Source organism: Mastigoproctus giganteus, chromosome 4 (genome assembly GCF_048544385.1).
Source record: "Mastigoproctus giganteus isolate SK-2022 chromosome 4, ASM4854438v1, whole genome shotgun sequence".
Classification (NCBI taxonomy): domain Eukaryota; kingdom Metazoa; phylum Arthropoda; class Arachnida; order Uropygi; family Thelyphonidae; genus Mastigoproctus; species Mastigoproctus giganteus.
The window spans coordinates 172677962-172695294 of NC_143578.1; the positions used below are offsets into that span (position 1 = coordinate 172677962).

Here is a 17333-nt window from a genome sequence, read left to right on the forward strand (position 1 = left end):
ATTGATGACAAAAATAGTTTCTTCACTACTGTTTCTTAAAATTGTACACCCACCGCTGACCCGCTTCGCTCCAGAAAAATATGTCGATACGTGACTGCTTCGGAAAAGTCATTCAGCATCCGACACACAAAGAGGAAGAAAAGAAGTCGGCATAGGGTGTTGGATGAGAACTTAATAAAAATTTGGAATATTCTACAAAAACTTTATTATGAAATTATTTTTACTTATGTTATTTAGTTTTACTTATTATTTTTAGGGTCCGTAGTCTAATGAAAGACCCTTATAATGTCACTCAGTTGTCTGTCCGTCTGTCACAGCATTGTATCTCTGAAACCACTCAACCTATTTGACTCGAAATTTTGCAGGGTTTGTACATCATGTGGGCCAACATAATGCCATATTGATCGTTGTTGACAAAAATTTGTCTGAGAAATGGAGAGGTAAAATGTGGGGGGGGGACAAAAATTTTGTCAACAACCTATATACACCGTTGGAAAGAGCTCAACAAGTAGGTTTAAAATATAATTTTAAAATTAAAAATTGCGGCGCCAGACAGGAAAATGTGACTAACTTTTGTCTCCCCCTATTTCTGTTGCTAATGGAGCTAAAAATTTTAAAATCACATTAGCTATGCATTATTTGATGCTTATCAATGGAAAACTATTCCGATTGAAATATATCATTTACTTTTTGTGTTAAAATTTAAAAAAAAAAATTTTTATTGCACTCCGATAGCGTGCTTCTTTGTACTAAGTAACTCTCCTTTTGGTGACAAAAAGGTTGCTGAATGGTTAGCTAATAATTTTATAAAGGTCATTTATAAATTTTGCGACGAGAAATATTTTTTAAAAATTTTCAAAGCTGGAGTTGTTCTGGCAAGGAGGTACTCAGAGAGCCAGTTTTGAGGTGGTGGTGGGTAGGCAGGCACCTGCACAGAGCCTTGCACGGCCCTCACCTGCCAGTCGCTGCTCCCCCAAGAGTTTAATCGCTTCTCCAGGAAGAAGTCTGAGTTCTCTTCTCCCACCCTTGTCATTCACAATAACTGGAAAGACTCAAATAGATAACGTTTTCATTAGTTCCTCAGTTTTAGACCAAGCTGGTGTACTAGAAACATTTTACAGTTACCATAAAGTTCTCTGTTTGAGATACTACACTAATGACCATTCGTGACTACAGAACCTTCATCCTGAGTTCCCGGCACTCAGTAGTTGACCGATTTATGTACTTATTTTACTCACATTTTACTTATTTTTTTATATACTTGAATAATAAATTTATGCTTAATAAACTGTGTTAATATACTAAATTTGTTGTTCTTAATCCAAAAACATTACTACTAAAGTAACAATATCAGGGAAAAAAAAAATTTTAGAGTACTTTTCATATCCTTTTAATTTTTAATTTTTCCTGATAGCAAAGAATGAGTATCAGCATCTAGTTTTTACAAAAAAAGCACTGTATGTATGTATTATTTATTCACGTGTACATACTATTACAGTAAGACCCCCGTATCCACAAGGAATACATTCCAAGACCTACCGTGCATGGCTGAGACCACAGATGTAAGCGAACACCTGCTGACCCCATATATAACATGATTTTCTTGTACATACACACATATAATAAAGTTTAATTGATAAATTAAACACAGTAAGGCTTTAACAACATTAAATACGGTAATAATAAAGTACAGCAGACTCTCGATTTACCGGGATTGGATTAATTGGGACACTTCAAGACTTCAAATTAAAAAAAAAAAAAAATCAACCAGAAATAAAATTCAAGTAATAACTAGAATAGGTATAAACAGATATTTTGGAAGTTGTAAATAAGCGGCAAGAACCGGCATTATAAGTCGTCGTTGGGAGATTAGTGTACCTTGCAACCCCCGCTGTCTTCACACCTATTGCTCAAAACAAAAAAAAGAGACCAAATGTTTAGTTTGATCTAATGCATCGCGTCGATTGTTGTGTTCTATCGCACCGCAAAAGGAAAGATTTTGTTTCGTTATTTATGTCAGGGATGTCGGAATTTTTTTTCTGATCCAGAAGCCTCCTAAAGAGTTACCAATAGGTTCGGTCTGGTGAAATCGTGAAAATGATAAGGAAATGCAAGAGTTGTGCTTTTAAATTAAACAAAAACTTGAAATTATTCAAAAGTTTGAAAAAGGTGCTTCTGTTAAATGTTTAAAGAACCATTATAATGTTGGTGACCAAACCATATGCAACATTGTAAAAAATAAAGGGAAGCTATTTGATTTAAAATTGACATCATAAAAAATAAAGGAAAGCATTGTATTGGACACGTGAGTAGTATGTGTTAAGTGTTTTCGGTTTTTTTCCTTGGTTAACCATGGGTAACTGAATTAGCGGATACAGGGGCATAACTGTATATTTATGTAGATTAAAAATAAAACACTTTTTTAATTTTTAATTAAAAAAAGTTTATTTATGAGCTTTAAATACTCCAGTATTGAAAAGGGTAGGTAAAATTTTTGGTGCCCAGAAAACCTAACCCTCTGATTTCCCACTGACTCTGCGATATAAAGGATCTATTTGTACCTAACCCCTGTGGAAATTGAGGGCTACCTGTATTTATACTGACCTTCTCTGCAAATGTTACAGTTGATAAAGGGCAACATACAGATTTCGAAAGCTCCTGTATTTTAGATTTTATAGTAATATTTTATTGTACATTTTAATCAAGTTATTGTATTTGATTTTGAATTACAGATGACTGTTTATTAGAAAAACTTTCGAGCATATAGGCATTAGCAAGAAAGGAAGTTTATATAGCATCAGCCAAAAAAAGAAAAAAAAAAACATTCCCATTTCACCCATCCATTCATTCCAAATGTTTGTCTAGCTCTTCCTTGAACTTATTTAAGTTGCTGACCTCCACTACAATAGATGCAAGTTTGTTCCAACTATCAACCATTCGCTGTCTAAAGGTGAATTTCTGCACATCTGTTCTACAATTGTCTTTCCTCAATTTGAATTTATATCCTCTCACGTGAGTAATCTGAGCAAGCGGAACAATCCCATTAACACTGAGCTTGCTCAATCCATTCAAGGCCTTATACACCTCGATTAGATTGCCTCGCAGGCACCTAGTCTCCAGAAGCTGTAATTTATAGAACTTAAAAAGCCTTTCTTGGTAACACCAACCCATTGTTCCACTCACTAATTGTTCCACTCATTGTTCCAGACCTGTATATTCCTCAAGTTGTGGACTGATCATTGCCCTATACAAAGGAACAATCACCCCCTTATTTCTGTAGCAAAATTCCTGTATATCATTAACAAGACACCATGAGCTAGCATTTTTGCACCTCAAAAAACTTCATATCTGACTGCACAATTACTCCCAGGTCTTTTTCATTCTCCATTACTGAGTATAGTACCACCCAGTTGATATGTTACTGTGGGGTTACTCCTACCCATATACAGCCCATCTGCTCAACTTTTACTATTTACATTTCAACCCATCTGCTTGACTTTTACAGATCCTGTTGCAGTAGCGTACTATCATTACTGTCATTAACAACCCTGCCATCCTTTGTATCGTCTGCAAACTTAGACATTAACCTGGATATACCTTCACCAATGTCATTGATAAATACCGAAAACAACAATGGGCCTAACACCGAACCTTGGGGGACTCCACTAATAACATTAGTCCATGAAGAGCAGTGTCCACTCTATTTTCTCCCACTCAACCATCCTTTTATCTATTGTAGCAACTTTCCATTAATGCCATACTTCTCCAATTTGTACAGTAGACTCCATATGCCACAGTATCAAAAGTTTTCCTAAAATCCATATACAGTCGATTCCGGTTATTTGGGACACATCGGGACTAGTGCATTATGGCCCGATTAAGCGGCTGCCAAAATTATCCGAAGTTTCATGTAAATAGTTAAAAATACAATGGACCCCCACTTTACAATTGGTTCACTGTACAATCAAATCACGTTACGATGGACTCGCCATAGGAAAGTACCGTTCACTATATGATGTGTAGTAAGCGCCAGTCATTGTGATCACGTTTGTGAATTGAATTTTAATTCTATTAAACAGGGATTCTAATTAGCGAAAATAGGAGGAATATTATCCACAGGTTATAAAAGTAAAGATATATTAAACATAAATTTATCCTTTATTACTTACCAATTAAAAAATTAAACGATACGTGATAATTGGAATAATTAATACGTACTGTAATATGTACATATTAAGTAGTTGACATTTCTGTTCATTGACATTTGTGGGTGTGGGTTAAAATTTAAAACAGTAAAAAGTTAAGCAATCAATAACAAAGAACACGGCACACACAAATTGCAAATAACACGATATGCACAAGTGAGAAGGGAGTAACAAGTTATGAAGCTTTAAAAATAGGAATGAAGCTGTCGGTATTATCGCAAATTCAATAAGATCGAGTTTACTTTCAGTTTGTGATAGATTTCACTAACAGAAAAGCCCAATAAGCAGGTGACTGCTAATTATTATTATTATTATCACTGTTTATTAACCTTAGGTTCACCCCCTGAACAGCCAGTGGACTAGGAGGGTGTTGTTTTTGTTTTATGGTCGTGACCTCCAGAAATCCGACCGAACCATGTGGTGCGGTCGAAGACAATCATAGCGTATTCTTCAGTGCTGCGGTCTCCTGCCCCGATTAAACAGCATGTTGTCCTGATTAAGCTAAGTAAACCCTGGCTATTTTCTTGATTGGGTTCTGTGTTTTAAGATTTGCCCCAAATAAACAGCTGCACCGATTAACCGGTGGCTCAAATAACCGGAATCCATTGTATATGATATCAAAAGTATTCTTTGCATCTAGTTCCTTTGTGATGACATCGTAGTATGCAATCAAATTTTTCAGACAAGATTTCCCCTTAACAAACGCATGCTGTGTCTGAACTAACTGCAGTCTTGTCTAGATGATCCCGCATCGTTTCCTTAACCTGTGATTCCATTATTTTCACTGGAACAGAAGTTACACTAACAGGTCTGTAATTACCTGTGTCATCCTTTGATCCTCCTTTGTGAATTGGGGACACATTTGTATGTCTCCAGTCCATGGAGACCTCCCATGAGTCCAAGGAAGCTTTCATAATTATGGCTTAGGGTTTGATTACTTCCTTTGTTGCTTCCTTTAATATAACTGGATAGATCCAATCCACCCCAGATGCCTTTCTTAAGTTCAGTTTAAACAATTTCTCCTCCACTTTGCTCTCAGTTATTACAAAATCATTTAGCTCCCTGCCAGAGTTTGATAAGCTTCTGGCCTCCACTTCCCTACATACCTCGTGTGAATGTAGATGCAAAATACTCATTCAGTTTGTCAGCTACCTGAGCAGGTTCATCAACAATCGAACCGCCGATGTCAAGTGGACCAATCTGATTCATCCCCTTCCTTCTAGAGTTTACATAAATAAGTCTTTACTGTTTTTCTTTGCATTGTTTTTCAAAGATTTCTCAAACAAAAATATTATGAGATTACAAGAAGTCTCTTTGCTAGAGACTGCTCGTAATCTTCCTTGGCTTGCCTAACCTCCTCTGGTACTTGATTGCAAAGTACTTTATATCTACCACAGGCTTCTGTATCACCTGATAATTTATATGCATCATGCATTTTTCTTTTCTGCTGCATGTCTCATCAGTTCTTCTGACGCCGATCGGGCTAGCCAGGTGGGTAAAGTGCCTGCCTGGCAACCCAAAGGTCGCGGGTTCGAATCCCTTGGATCAAAGTACTGAAAAAACTTTGGGAGGTGCACTATGGCTACAGAAGCCATAGTGCACCTCCCAAATAGTGCGCCAACAACTACCAAAAAAAAAAAAAAGTTCTTCTGACATCCATTTAGGTCTAAGCTTTGAAAGGGTTAAATAAACTGAATTCTGACTGCAACTGTATTCTTTCTCTGGTGAAGCACACAAGTTTAAATCGGAAAAGAATGGTGACAAAATAGAAGACTTGCATTCAGCCAAAGAGTAATCAGTTGTTGGAATAAACTTTTGCCAAGTGGTATGAAGGTGGGTAGTTTGAATAAATTTAAGGAAATTTTGATAAATTATTAGTAGGAATGGGGTAAGTGTTTTTCCCCCCCCACCTTTTTTTCTTTGTTAGTATAAACTATTGCTTCCATGCATTATTCCATTATTTTTCCAATATTAATACTAACTTTGCCTTAGGCCCGGGAAGTGAAAAATGCAAAGGTCGATTTTAATCCAGATTTTGTAGCTAGAATGATTCCAAAGATTGACTGGGATGCTCTGTGTCAAGCTGCTGAAAGTGTAAGTAGGTTTGCTGTTTATTCCACATTAAAATATATTTTTGTACTTAATATTTTAAAAAAAAAAAGTTGAACTTTATTAATTTATTAACATCAGATCCCTTAACGTAGTTAAAAATTAAGTGGCTCTTAATTTGTAACTGCATTAGGGAATCTTCAGCCAGCAATCTTAAAGACAGATGAGTAATATCCTCTGCAGTTAACAGGCATGCAGGTTTATGGGTAGGATTAGATTCTTAGCTTGCAAGATATTTTTGTATTAAATATCAGTGACATCTAGAAATCTCTGGAGGAGTTGAGAAATTTTAATGTGTTTTACTACTTAAGAAAAGTAGTATGCAAATTATCCTATTGGTAAGCATTTTGAGAACTTATAAATGTGGAATTTAGCTTCTGTTTTTAAGTTTATAAAATCAATAAATGTAAAATACTGAGTTTTATACATTACTTGTATTTTCATTTGTAATTCTGCTTGAAGTAAACCAATTGATCCATTGTTTTGTAAAATAAATACATAGGGTCTCTGACTATTTATTTATATTCACAGGGGTTGCAACGTTTCCTGCAAAATTGTCATTAGTGTCAACACTTCCCGCAAAAATATGTATGCTTGCCCAAATAGCCGCAGATGTTTTCTACATATGCCTAAACACTTTCGCAACTATTTACAATTAACAGAAAAATGTTTAAATGTGTTTAAAAAGTTTTAATTGTGTTTTACAATAATGAGTAACATTTTAGACCCATGTTTCAAAAATACTGTATCAAAATTTTATTACATAGTTAAGAACAAGACATGCACTAGGGTATTCACCACAGGATTCAGTACTCCTCTGTAGTAGGGGTCTTAGAGGCTGGAGAAGAAGCAGGGTTGGCTGAAGTCAATACTTCCGATTCGGGGGGTACAAGGTGTTTTAGGCATTGATGTTATCCTTTTCAGTAACATTGTAATGGGAAGCTGCTTCTTATTTTGTTTGAACTTGTTGAACATGGCTGTGTATGGTGTTAAATAATATCATGGAAGCTTTCCTTGAACTTCATTGCACGAATTGAGGCACCTCCTTAGCCAGGTGGGAAGAAGCAGCAGTGCGTAGCACACACTTCTTGATTAGACCGGGGTTCGAGCCCGTCACCACCAAATACGGAGGATGCAGAAAGGTCAGGGAATGACCACGCATATCCCAGAGCAATATGGCCTTGGTTGCTAATGCTCCTAAAAACCAAATAACAAATAAATAATTGCACGAATTATGTCGTCGTCGGTCATATTCATAGAAGAAGCTCATTAGGCATTTGGCGTCACGCATTGCCTGCACTAGGTTTTCCAAATCAAACTTCTTTTCTTTGCGTGGTTAACCTCAGAGTTGGAACAAACAAGCTCCTCAAGTTCATCATCCGTTAGTTATCAGCATCCATAATCATATTCATAAACTGCTGACAAGACTAGTGGGAGCCAGACTTAATCAAAGTGTCTAAGTTGACTTTTTTATTTATTGATTTAAATTTAGTAGTATAGTATTTTTGTGATTTTCTGATTAACTTGGTGCATTTATTCTTTCCTTGGTCTTGTAATTGCATAGAAAACCACGGTCAATTTCTGCTGGCATTGAATCAACAGTAGCATTCAAATCTGTGTCAATGTTTTTGTATCGATATAGTAGATACTGGAAGTTTCTGTGTAACTTGTAGCAGTGTAATCAGTATCAGCAGAGGATTATAAATTATAGCACTACTTACGTGTTTTAATAATTTAACTTGTCACCTAGATCATAATGTACAACAGTAATATATGCCAATACTTATCACAGTAATACACATAACGTACGACAGTAACTTTTAGAATCGGTGATTTGGCATAGATAGCTAGCATGAGAGTTTGAACCACGTGGGTGGCAACAGATAGTTAAATTTATTATATATTATAACTACTTAGATTTTACAAACATAACGTTATAACTTAATACATTTAACTTAATAAAAGATACAAAATTCGTATAACTCAGTAGGAGATACAACTCAATACTGAAAAAAAAAAAAAAAAATATATATATATAGTGTTATAACTGCATTGGAATATAATTTTAGTGTTATATTTTTAATTGAAGTGAAATTGAATTGAAACCATGCCTCAGATCAGAGCAGCAAAGCAAAGGGCTGAAGGTAGTGGGAGTGCTGTGGCTCGGGAGAACTGAAGGGGGTGTTGTCCTCTGAATCACAGCCTTTTGAAATGTACTGCTTGTATAATGTTTGTGGGTTATCAGGAATGGGATGTGATATTGCCAAGGGGAATGTTTTTGTGTGTGCTTGATGTCAGGAGTGTGAAGCAATCAGGTGCCACCTCAGCATTGTTATAGGCCTTTATGAAAGCTTGAAGAACAGGGTAGATGCCCTCAAATGATTTAAATTGAGGGGCCCAAGCTCTCAGCTGCTCACATCAATGCTAGAGCATGTATTTCAGCACAAGTGAACACAGTGGCAATCCCCAAGGAAGAATGTGCTGGTCCCACAGGAACTACTTGTTGTCGGTGACTCTATTGTCAGGGAAATGTGGAATCTATTGTGCAAAAAGGATAGGTGGAACACGAGCAGGGTATGTCTGCCACGGGCAAAAGTTGATGTTGTAGAGATCTTTTAAGGGCACAAAAAGTGATATTTTTGTACACGTACTAATGATATTAAGAGGAGGAGGAGAACGGCAGAATTACTTAACAAGTACAGGTCAATGTTGAAAAAAAGCCATGAGTTAGGGCTGAAATTGAATGTGTGCAATTCTGTCCAGACTCAATAGGAGGGAATATGACAAGGATGACAAGGTTCTCATCATATGATGAGTGCCTTGTCATCCTTGTCGATTCAGCCCTGCAGAGATTGTGTAAGGCTCATGGAGTAGAAATTTGATAAAATTGAACTGTTGGTCAAAACATCAAAGGCAGATATTGTTGGGATATCAGAGACGTGGTGTCTCACAGATATAAGGAATGCAGAAATGGAATTTGGAGAGTCCAATGTGTAAAGGATAGACAGGATAGAAAGGAAGGAGAGGTTATACCATTAGTTAAGAAACACAAAATCTAAGGATGGGCAGCCAGTTGCTATGGGTAGACAGTGCAGTGTTGAATCAGTTTGGTGTGACAAAAACTGGCAAAGCAAAATTGAGAGTAGGAGTGTGTTCACAGGACTAATGACTCTGATGAGTATAATGAACAACTGTACAGAGAAGTAGAGTGGGCCAGTAAACCACATTGTCTTATAATGGGGGATTTTAATTTCCCAGATATTGACTGAAACTTGTGTGTTGGTCACTCACACACTAGCAAGGCTTTTGTGGATTTATTGGATGATTGTTTTTTCTATGGCAGCATGTTTGGGAAGCAACTAGAGAGGGAGTAATACTCTTGATCTGGTTATCAGTAGTGATTCTTCGTGCATTAAGATTCTGCAGATAAAGGAACCACTAGGTGGCAGTGATCACAGTGTGCTGATGTAGGATTTACTCAGATATAACTACCATCAGGGGGATACATGGACTAATAGATTAACCGTAGCCGCTGGCAGAGGTGAAAGTGATTTCTTCACTGCTTCTATTGGAATGAGCAGCAGCCTGGAAACCAAGGTACAGGGGATTTCAGAGACTGCGGGGAGTCATCACAGAACAAGTAAATACATGAGCTGTGTTACGCTAGCTAAGAATAAGAACAGGAAAGGGAAGGGTTTTTGCTTCCATAAAGGTGACTACAGTGGAACCAATTGATGATGTTACCAACAGCAAATTCTAATGGAAAGCATTTAAGAATTAATCTTGGAAGCTACTACGCTTTTCATACCATCTAAGAAATATTGTTCAAGTTTAGGCATAAATGGATGTCAGATGAACTAATTGGGACATGTGGCAGAGAAGAAAATGAATGGGATACATATAAATTAACAGGTGACACAGAAGGCCTGTGTTAGATATAAGCTGGTCTGTAATCAAGCCAAAAAGAATGTTAGCAGGCAAAGGCAGATTACTAGAAATATTTGGTAAAAGAGCAAAATTCTTTACTTAAGTAAATTCTAGAAGTAAAGGGGTGAATCTAATTGGTTCACTTGATATCAATGGTTTAACTGTTGATCCTACTCAGTAGCTAGTAAACTGAATGAGTATTTTGCATCTACATTTTAACTTGGAGCAAAGTGGAGCAGAAACAGTTGAAGATAAACATAAGAAAGGCACCTGGGGTAGATAGAATCTATCCAGTTATATTAAAGCAGGCAGCAAAGGAAGTAAGCAAACATTTAGCCATAATTATAAGAGCTTTCTTGGATTCATGGGAGAAGTACCCATGGACTGGAGATGTGCAAATGTAACCCCAGTTCACAAAGCGGGATCAATGGGTGACACAAGTAATTACAGACCTGTTAGTTTAACTTCTGTTCTAGGAAAATTAATGGAGGCACTGGTTAAAGAAGCACTGCAGGATCATCTAGACAAGACTTCAGTTATAGTTCAGACACAGCAATGGTTTGTTAAGGGGAAGTCTTGTCTGACCAATTTGATTGAATACTATGATGTGGTCACAAAGAAACTGAATGCAAAGGATAATTTTCATATTATATACTTGGATGTTAGGAATGCTTTTGATACTGTTTCGCATGGAAGACTGCTGTACAAATTGGAGCAGTGTGGTTGGGGGCAAATTGCTGCTATGGATAAAGGGATGGTTGAGTGGGAGACGACATGGTGGTAATCGATGGACACTACTCTTAATGGACTAGTGATATTAGTGGATTCCCCCCCCCAGGATTCAGTGTTGGGTCCATTGTTGTTTTCTGTATTTATTGATGAAGGTATATCAGGCTTAATGTCAAAGTTTGCAGATGGGCTGAGAGGTGGCAACTGAAGTTTTAACATTGACAAATGTAAAGTACTGCATATGAGTAGCAGTAACCCCAGAGTAACGAATCAACTGTGTAGTACTACACTGACAGTGGTATAGAGTGAAAAGGACCCGGAGGTAATTGTGCAGGCAGACATGAAGTTTTCTGAACAGTTCAGATGGCCTGCAAGAGTAGCTCATTGTGTCTTATCAATTATATACAGGAAATGTTCTAGCAGGCATAAGGACGTGATTATCCCCTTATATAAAGCAATGGTCAGGCCATATCTTGAGTAATATCAGATCTGTAGTTTTCGATTTAGGAAGGATGTAGAGCAGCTGGAAATACAGAGAAGGGCAACAAGATTAGTGAATGGAACAAAGGGTTGCTCTTACGAAGAAAGGCTTCCATTATGCAAATTACAAAGTCTGGAGACTAGGCATCTGCGAGGTGATCTGATTAAGGTGTATAAGGCCTTGAATGGATTGAGAAAGCTCATTGCTAATGGGATTCTTCCTCTTGCCCATATTAATCACCTGAAGGGACATAAATTCAAATTAAGGAAAGACAGTTGTAGAATAGGTGTGGAAATTTGCCTTTAATCAGCGAATGGTTGATTTCTGGAATAAAGTTCCATCTGTTGTTGTAGAAGTAGACAGCTTAAATAAATTCAAGGCTGATCTAGACTAATGGAGCAAATGGATGGGTGAAATGAGAAAGTTTTTTTTTTTTTTGCCTGATTCTGTATAAGCTTGCTTTCTTGCATCATATGCCTCTGCTAATGTTGCTAATGTTGTTCCATGTAGATTAATGAAATCTTTGATGTCTTCTTCCTTTAAGTCCTCGAAACCTATGCCCCATATTTGCTTGGCCAACTCCTTTATTTCTGTGATGGTTTTCTAGACTGCTTGTTTGGACTGGTTTGTAGTTCCTCTGGACTGAAGTCATGCACAACCTCGGGCCACAATTTCTTCCAATAGGTGTTTACAGTCTTTTCCTTGATATCTCGCAGGGTGTGTTTTATTAGGAAGAGACTCAGCTATGGTGAAGTCCTTCCAAAACTGAATAATGTTGAGGTTGTTGTCGCTGTCCATGGCCTCAACAACTCGGTCCAAACACCCACTTCGTGTATTTGGCCTTAAACGCCTTGATTACCCCCTGGTCTAGAAAGTGCATCACCTAGGAATTTCGGCGCCTCCGTAGCCAGGTGGGAAGGAGCAGCAGTGCGTAGCATACGCTTCTTGATTAGACCGGGGTTCGAGCCCGTCACCACCAAATACGGAGGATGCGGAAAGGTCAGTGAATGACCACCGCATATCCCGGGGCAATATGGCCTTAGTTGCTAATGCTTCTAACAAACAAACAACAACCTAGGAATTTCACATTTCTAGCCCTTTTTGCAATGGTATGTTACACTAATGACTAGCATCACAAATAGAAATATAAACAAAAGATATTTATTAATAATTAAGGCAAAGCTAAGTAATATTTGACAGGTGCTCTCAAAATATTCCAGAATGAGCATTTCAACCTTTATACAACAGTTTTGGTTAACACGAAAATTATGGCTGAAATAGCACCAGAAGCCCTCAATTTGCTTCAATTTATCATTTTGAAATTTTTTGCACTTTTCATTTTCAATGAAAAGTGCAAACTAATATTTAGTTGAACCGCCTCTGGCCCTGATGACAGCAGCACACCATCGAGTCATTTCAAGATCAATTTTTGAAGATAATCAACATAGTTCGTGGTTCCAAACATGATTTATGGTTTCCTGAAGTTCACGAAGGGGCTTTTGTTTCTTTCTGGCAACTGCAGATTCCACACGATGCCAACAGTTCTCTATAGGATTCAGGTCCGGGCTGTTTACTGGCCAGCTAAGAGTTGTAATGGACCATTCTTCCAACCATTTTTTTCACCTATAACAAATGTAAACACATTACTCTCAAACCTTTAATGCAGAAATGAAGCTTGAAGCTAAAGTAACTACAGAAGTGCCTACTTACACTTTTTGCCCGATGACAAGGAGCAGAGTCATTCTGAAAGATGCAGTTACTTGGGGTTGAAATGGTCTCTAATGGTTGGCAGCAATTTGCCTTCCAATTTAGCCAGGTATCCATTAGCATTTACAGAACCTTTTATAAACTGCAGGTGACCTACTCCGCGATACGAAATGCACCACCATATCATTTGGTTGGTAGGGAATTTCACTGTAGACACCATACAGTCTGGATGGTATTCTCACTACATCTACGGCAAATCTTTTGTCTCCCATCAGAGCCATGCAGGTTGAACTTCTCATCCAAAAAAAATAACTGACTTCCACTGCTCAGGGGTCCATTTGACATGCTCCTTACACCAAATTAATTGGGCCTCTTTCATTTTTTGTGTGAGGAGGGGCTGCTTCTTAGGACGATGGGCTACAAGTCCAATTTTGAAGAGGCATCATCTGGCTGTTACTGCACTTGCTACCACTCCTGTATGTTCTTCCCATTCTCTTTTCAGCTCAGGCGAAGAAGCTTTACTGTTTGTAAGGCATAAGCACTTCAAAATGCAGTACTGTTTTGGTGTAGAGACTTGTTTGTGTCCGGTTCCTTTTTTCCTATCAGCAGAACCAGTATTCTTGAGTTTGGAAAGAAATCTACTCGCTGTCGACTGATTACAAGACACACTATAAGCAATATGATGGGAAGAACATCCTTTCTCATGTAAAGCAATAATGGCACTCTTTCTTCGTGGCGTCAACTGCACATAACTTGCCATCCTGACACAAGCAAGGAATGACTACAATTCTTGCAGAGCGTACTTATATAGATGAAATTAACAGCTGATGCAATATTATGTCATCACCTACATATGTCAATGTTATGTGATGCAATGTGTAAAAAATATTGCCATATACTTACATTATTTGGACGACAATTAAAATTTTAAGGGGTGATGCACTTTCTTTGAACACCAGTGTATAATTGCGACACAAACCAAACAGTACTTGACTTAATCTATCAGTAATATCAAGTGTCCAGCAAGAATTGTACTTGTTTACACAAAGTTTAAGGCAAAAAATAGTAACATGAATGATGCTGCATGGTCTGTCAGATCTTTTTCAATTTTAATTCCAAATTAACAAGTGTTTCACTTGAATAGTTCTCTTACTTGAGAACAACTCAAATAAGATTGTATATATGATTAGAAAGATAGACAGTGACACCCACTGATCTTAAACCAGCAATCAGTGTGCACTAGATATTTTGTTGTCTTTCAGGCCCCAAACCACATCTATTGCTTTAAATGAATGATATAGTTCTGATAAGTCACTCCGTATTAATTATTGTTACTTATTGAGGTTTTTGACACATTTCCTTAAATGAACTGGTATGTTCACTACAGCTGATTGCAAGATGTTAATTGGAATGTCTTTTACCATATAGGTGATTGTTTCTTCCAGTGTGTGTGTGTTTAATTGTAAACTTCTTCCACCCCCATACAAAAAAATCACAAGGCTTCAGATCTGAGTTGCAGGCAGGCTATTAATGCACATGTGTCTGCCTCTCCATCATCCTGGGAAATTATTATATGGCCTTGTATTGATGTTGTACATTTTACAATAGGTGTTTCCTACATTATGCATGTCAGCTGCATAATGTAGGAAACACCCTATTGTAAAATGGGGCCAATGTTCCATCCTGCATAAAACTGAGTTTCAGTGTTGTCCCAATGTGAAATAACTGGCCACAAATGATCTTACAGTGTTTTGAAGTATTTTTGGTGTTCATTATGTCTCACAGAATAAAAAGTCAAATGATTGTGGATAATGTGATACTACATTAGACTGTTACCTTTGGATTATCCTGAACCTTTTAAACACACGTCTGGATTTTCTGCCAGTTTTGTTAATCAACACAACTGCCATTACTGGGCAGTAATAGCAGTTGTATTGATTAACAAAACTGACAACGTAAAACACAGTCTCGTCACTCCATACAATGTTATTAAACTGCTCTGGCCACTCTTCATTCTGCCCCAACATAATTTCTGCAACTTATATCCTTCTGTTGATCAGGAAACAATTGCTGAACATAATGTGGCTTCTATAGGTCGATAGACAGTTCTTTTTTGAGGATGGTAAAACTGCATAACAGGAGAGTCTGCTTTCACAAACGCCTGCACTGATTTCTGTGGGTTCCTTGAGAACAACTCAGTAACTGTATCAGTGTTGTCTGGAGTCCACACAACTTTGATGGCCTGCCTGCTTCGTTCCTATCGGTGACACATAATGTTGTCATTAACTGCTAATGGCAATGTTTTATTGTTTTTATGTATAGTGTTATGTGAATTCCACTTTCAGCCTTCTGCTATCTTTCAACAGATCGCCAAAACTAGTAGCTAGATACAATTTTGGCCCTCACTTGCACACTTAAAACTGGAGGTATGATTCACCTCTGAAAGACACTAACATTAACTTTCTAAATCTCAAGGAACAATGAATCATTTAATGTTGTTTTCATCAAAATCCTTTAAAAATAAGGAAATTGCATTAATTTAAAAACAGAAAATCACTTATCAGACATCCTGTAATTAATGAACTTAACAGGGAAAATTAGTCTCACAGACAGTCAAATTGGCAGTGTCAGTTAACGGCCTTTTTACCTCTAAGAATATGGTATTTTGCATGTCATTTGGTGCTCTTTGGGAGCATGGATGAAGAGTTTTTATTCAGCTGAAAGCCTTTTTCATGAATTTGTTCACGAGGTGTTTCATTTAGGTATGGTTTGTTTGTTTTTTTAAGAGATTGCATAATTAGGATTTTTTTCAGGTTCGATATTTCAATTTAAAGAAATGGGCTTTATTTCCTGACTAAGTTTTATGTATCTTTAATTTTATTCTTCATCCCTGGTTTTTTAACTTCTAATTTTTAACTTGTATGATTTTTTTTTTTTTTTTTTTTAACGTCCATAAAAGGGCTTTAGGTTTTTGCAATTCTTGGTTTATGAATGGCTTTTCATTTATTCTGTTACCCAAAAATTAGGTTTTTATTATTGGGTTTTTTACTGTGTTCATTGAATTTAGCATATTTTTTGGTATGGGGGTAACCAGATACATAGTCATTAGCGGATTTATCTGAGAATGTACTTGAGACTGACTGTTTAATTTTTCCTGGTAGTTGATTAAGTATGGTATTCATTAGGCACATCATTCATTAAATTATATAAATAATTTGTCCTTATGTGATTGTTAATGTAGTGTTGGGCATTTCCTTTTTGCATCTCTTTCTTTCTCATGTGAATCTTTGTCATGTTTTTAAAATTGTGAAAAGACAGTTACCTTGTTAAATTTCTAATTGCTATTTAATTGAGATTTATATCCTATAGAGTTGGGATTATTTCTCTTTTTGACCAGCTTGATATGTGAATGAATTGGTATCGATTCCCATGTCTAAATATATTTTAAAAATGTCAGCAAGTTATGAATAATTTAAGATTGCTCTTAGCTATGGGTGCAATTTTCAGTTTTCCCTATTTTTTCATCAACAAGTATGAGGATATAGTGGTTTCTGTCCCCCCCCCCACATCTCATGGTTAAAATATTAGAAAGCTTATAATTAGCTGAATTACAAAAATGCAGTTTGGTAGGGTTACAATTACCCCTAGTCTTTTTCGTTCTCTACTACCCTGAGTGTAGTACCACACAGTTGGTAATTTCTCTGGGGTTACAGCTGCCCATATGCAGTACTTTGCATTTGTTAATGTTATACTTCAGTTGCTACTTCTCAGCCCATCTGCCCAACTTTTCTAGATCTTGTTGTAGTAGCATACTGTCATTAACAACCCTGCCAAACTTTGTACATCTGCAAACTTTGATATTAAGCCTGATATACCTTCATTAATATCATTGATAAATATACAATACGCCTAACAATGAACCCTGGGGGATTCCACTAATAACATTTGTGTACAAAGAGCAGTGTCCATTGACTAATACTCTGTCTTCTCCCATTCAACCATCCTTTTATCCATTGTAGCAACTTGTCCCTTAATGCCGTACTGCCCCAATTTGTACAGCAGCCTTCCATGTGCAACAGTATCAAAGGCTTTCCTGGAATCCTAAGTGTATGGTATCAAAATTAATTTTTGCATCCAGTTCCTTTGTGACCATGTAGTATCCAATCAGATTGGTC

At 37.0% G+C, this 17333-nt stretch overlaps 1 protein-coding gene across 1 annotated transcript in view; it reads left to right on the plus strand.

Moving 5' to 3' along the window:
* The window catches only part of Trmt112 (tRNA methyltransferase subunit 11-2), a 70347-nt gene that overhangs the window by 16116 nt on the left and 36898 nt on the right, over nt 1-17333 (plus strand). The window contains exon 2 of the mRNA XM_090371881.1: nt 6198-6299. Within this exon, the coding sequence (XP_090228007.1) occupies nt 6198-6299 (102 nt within the window). The remainder of the gene's footprint in view (nt 1-6197; nt 6300-17333) is intronic.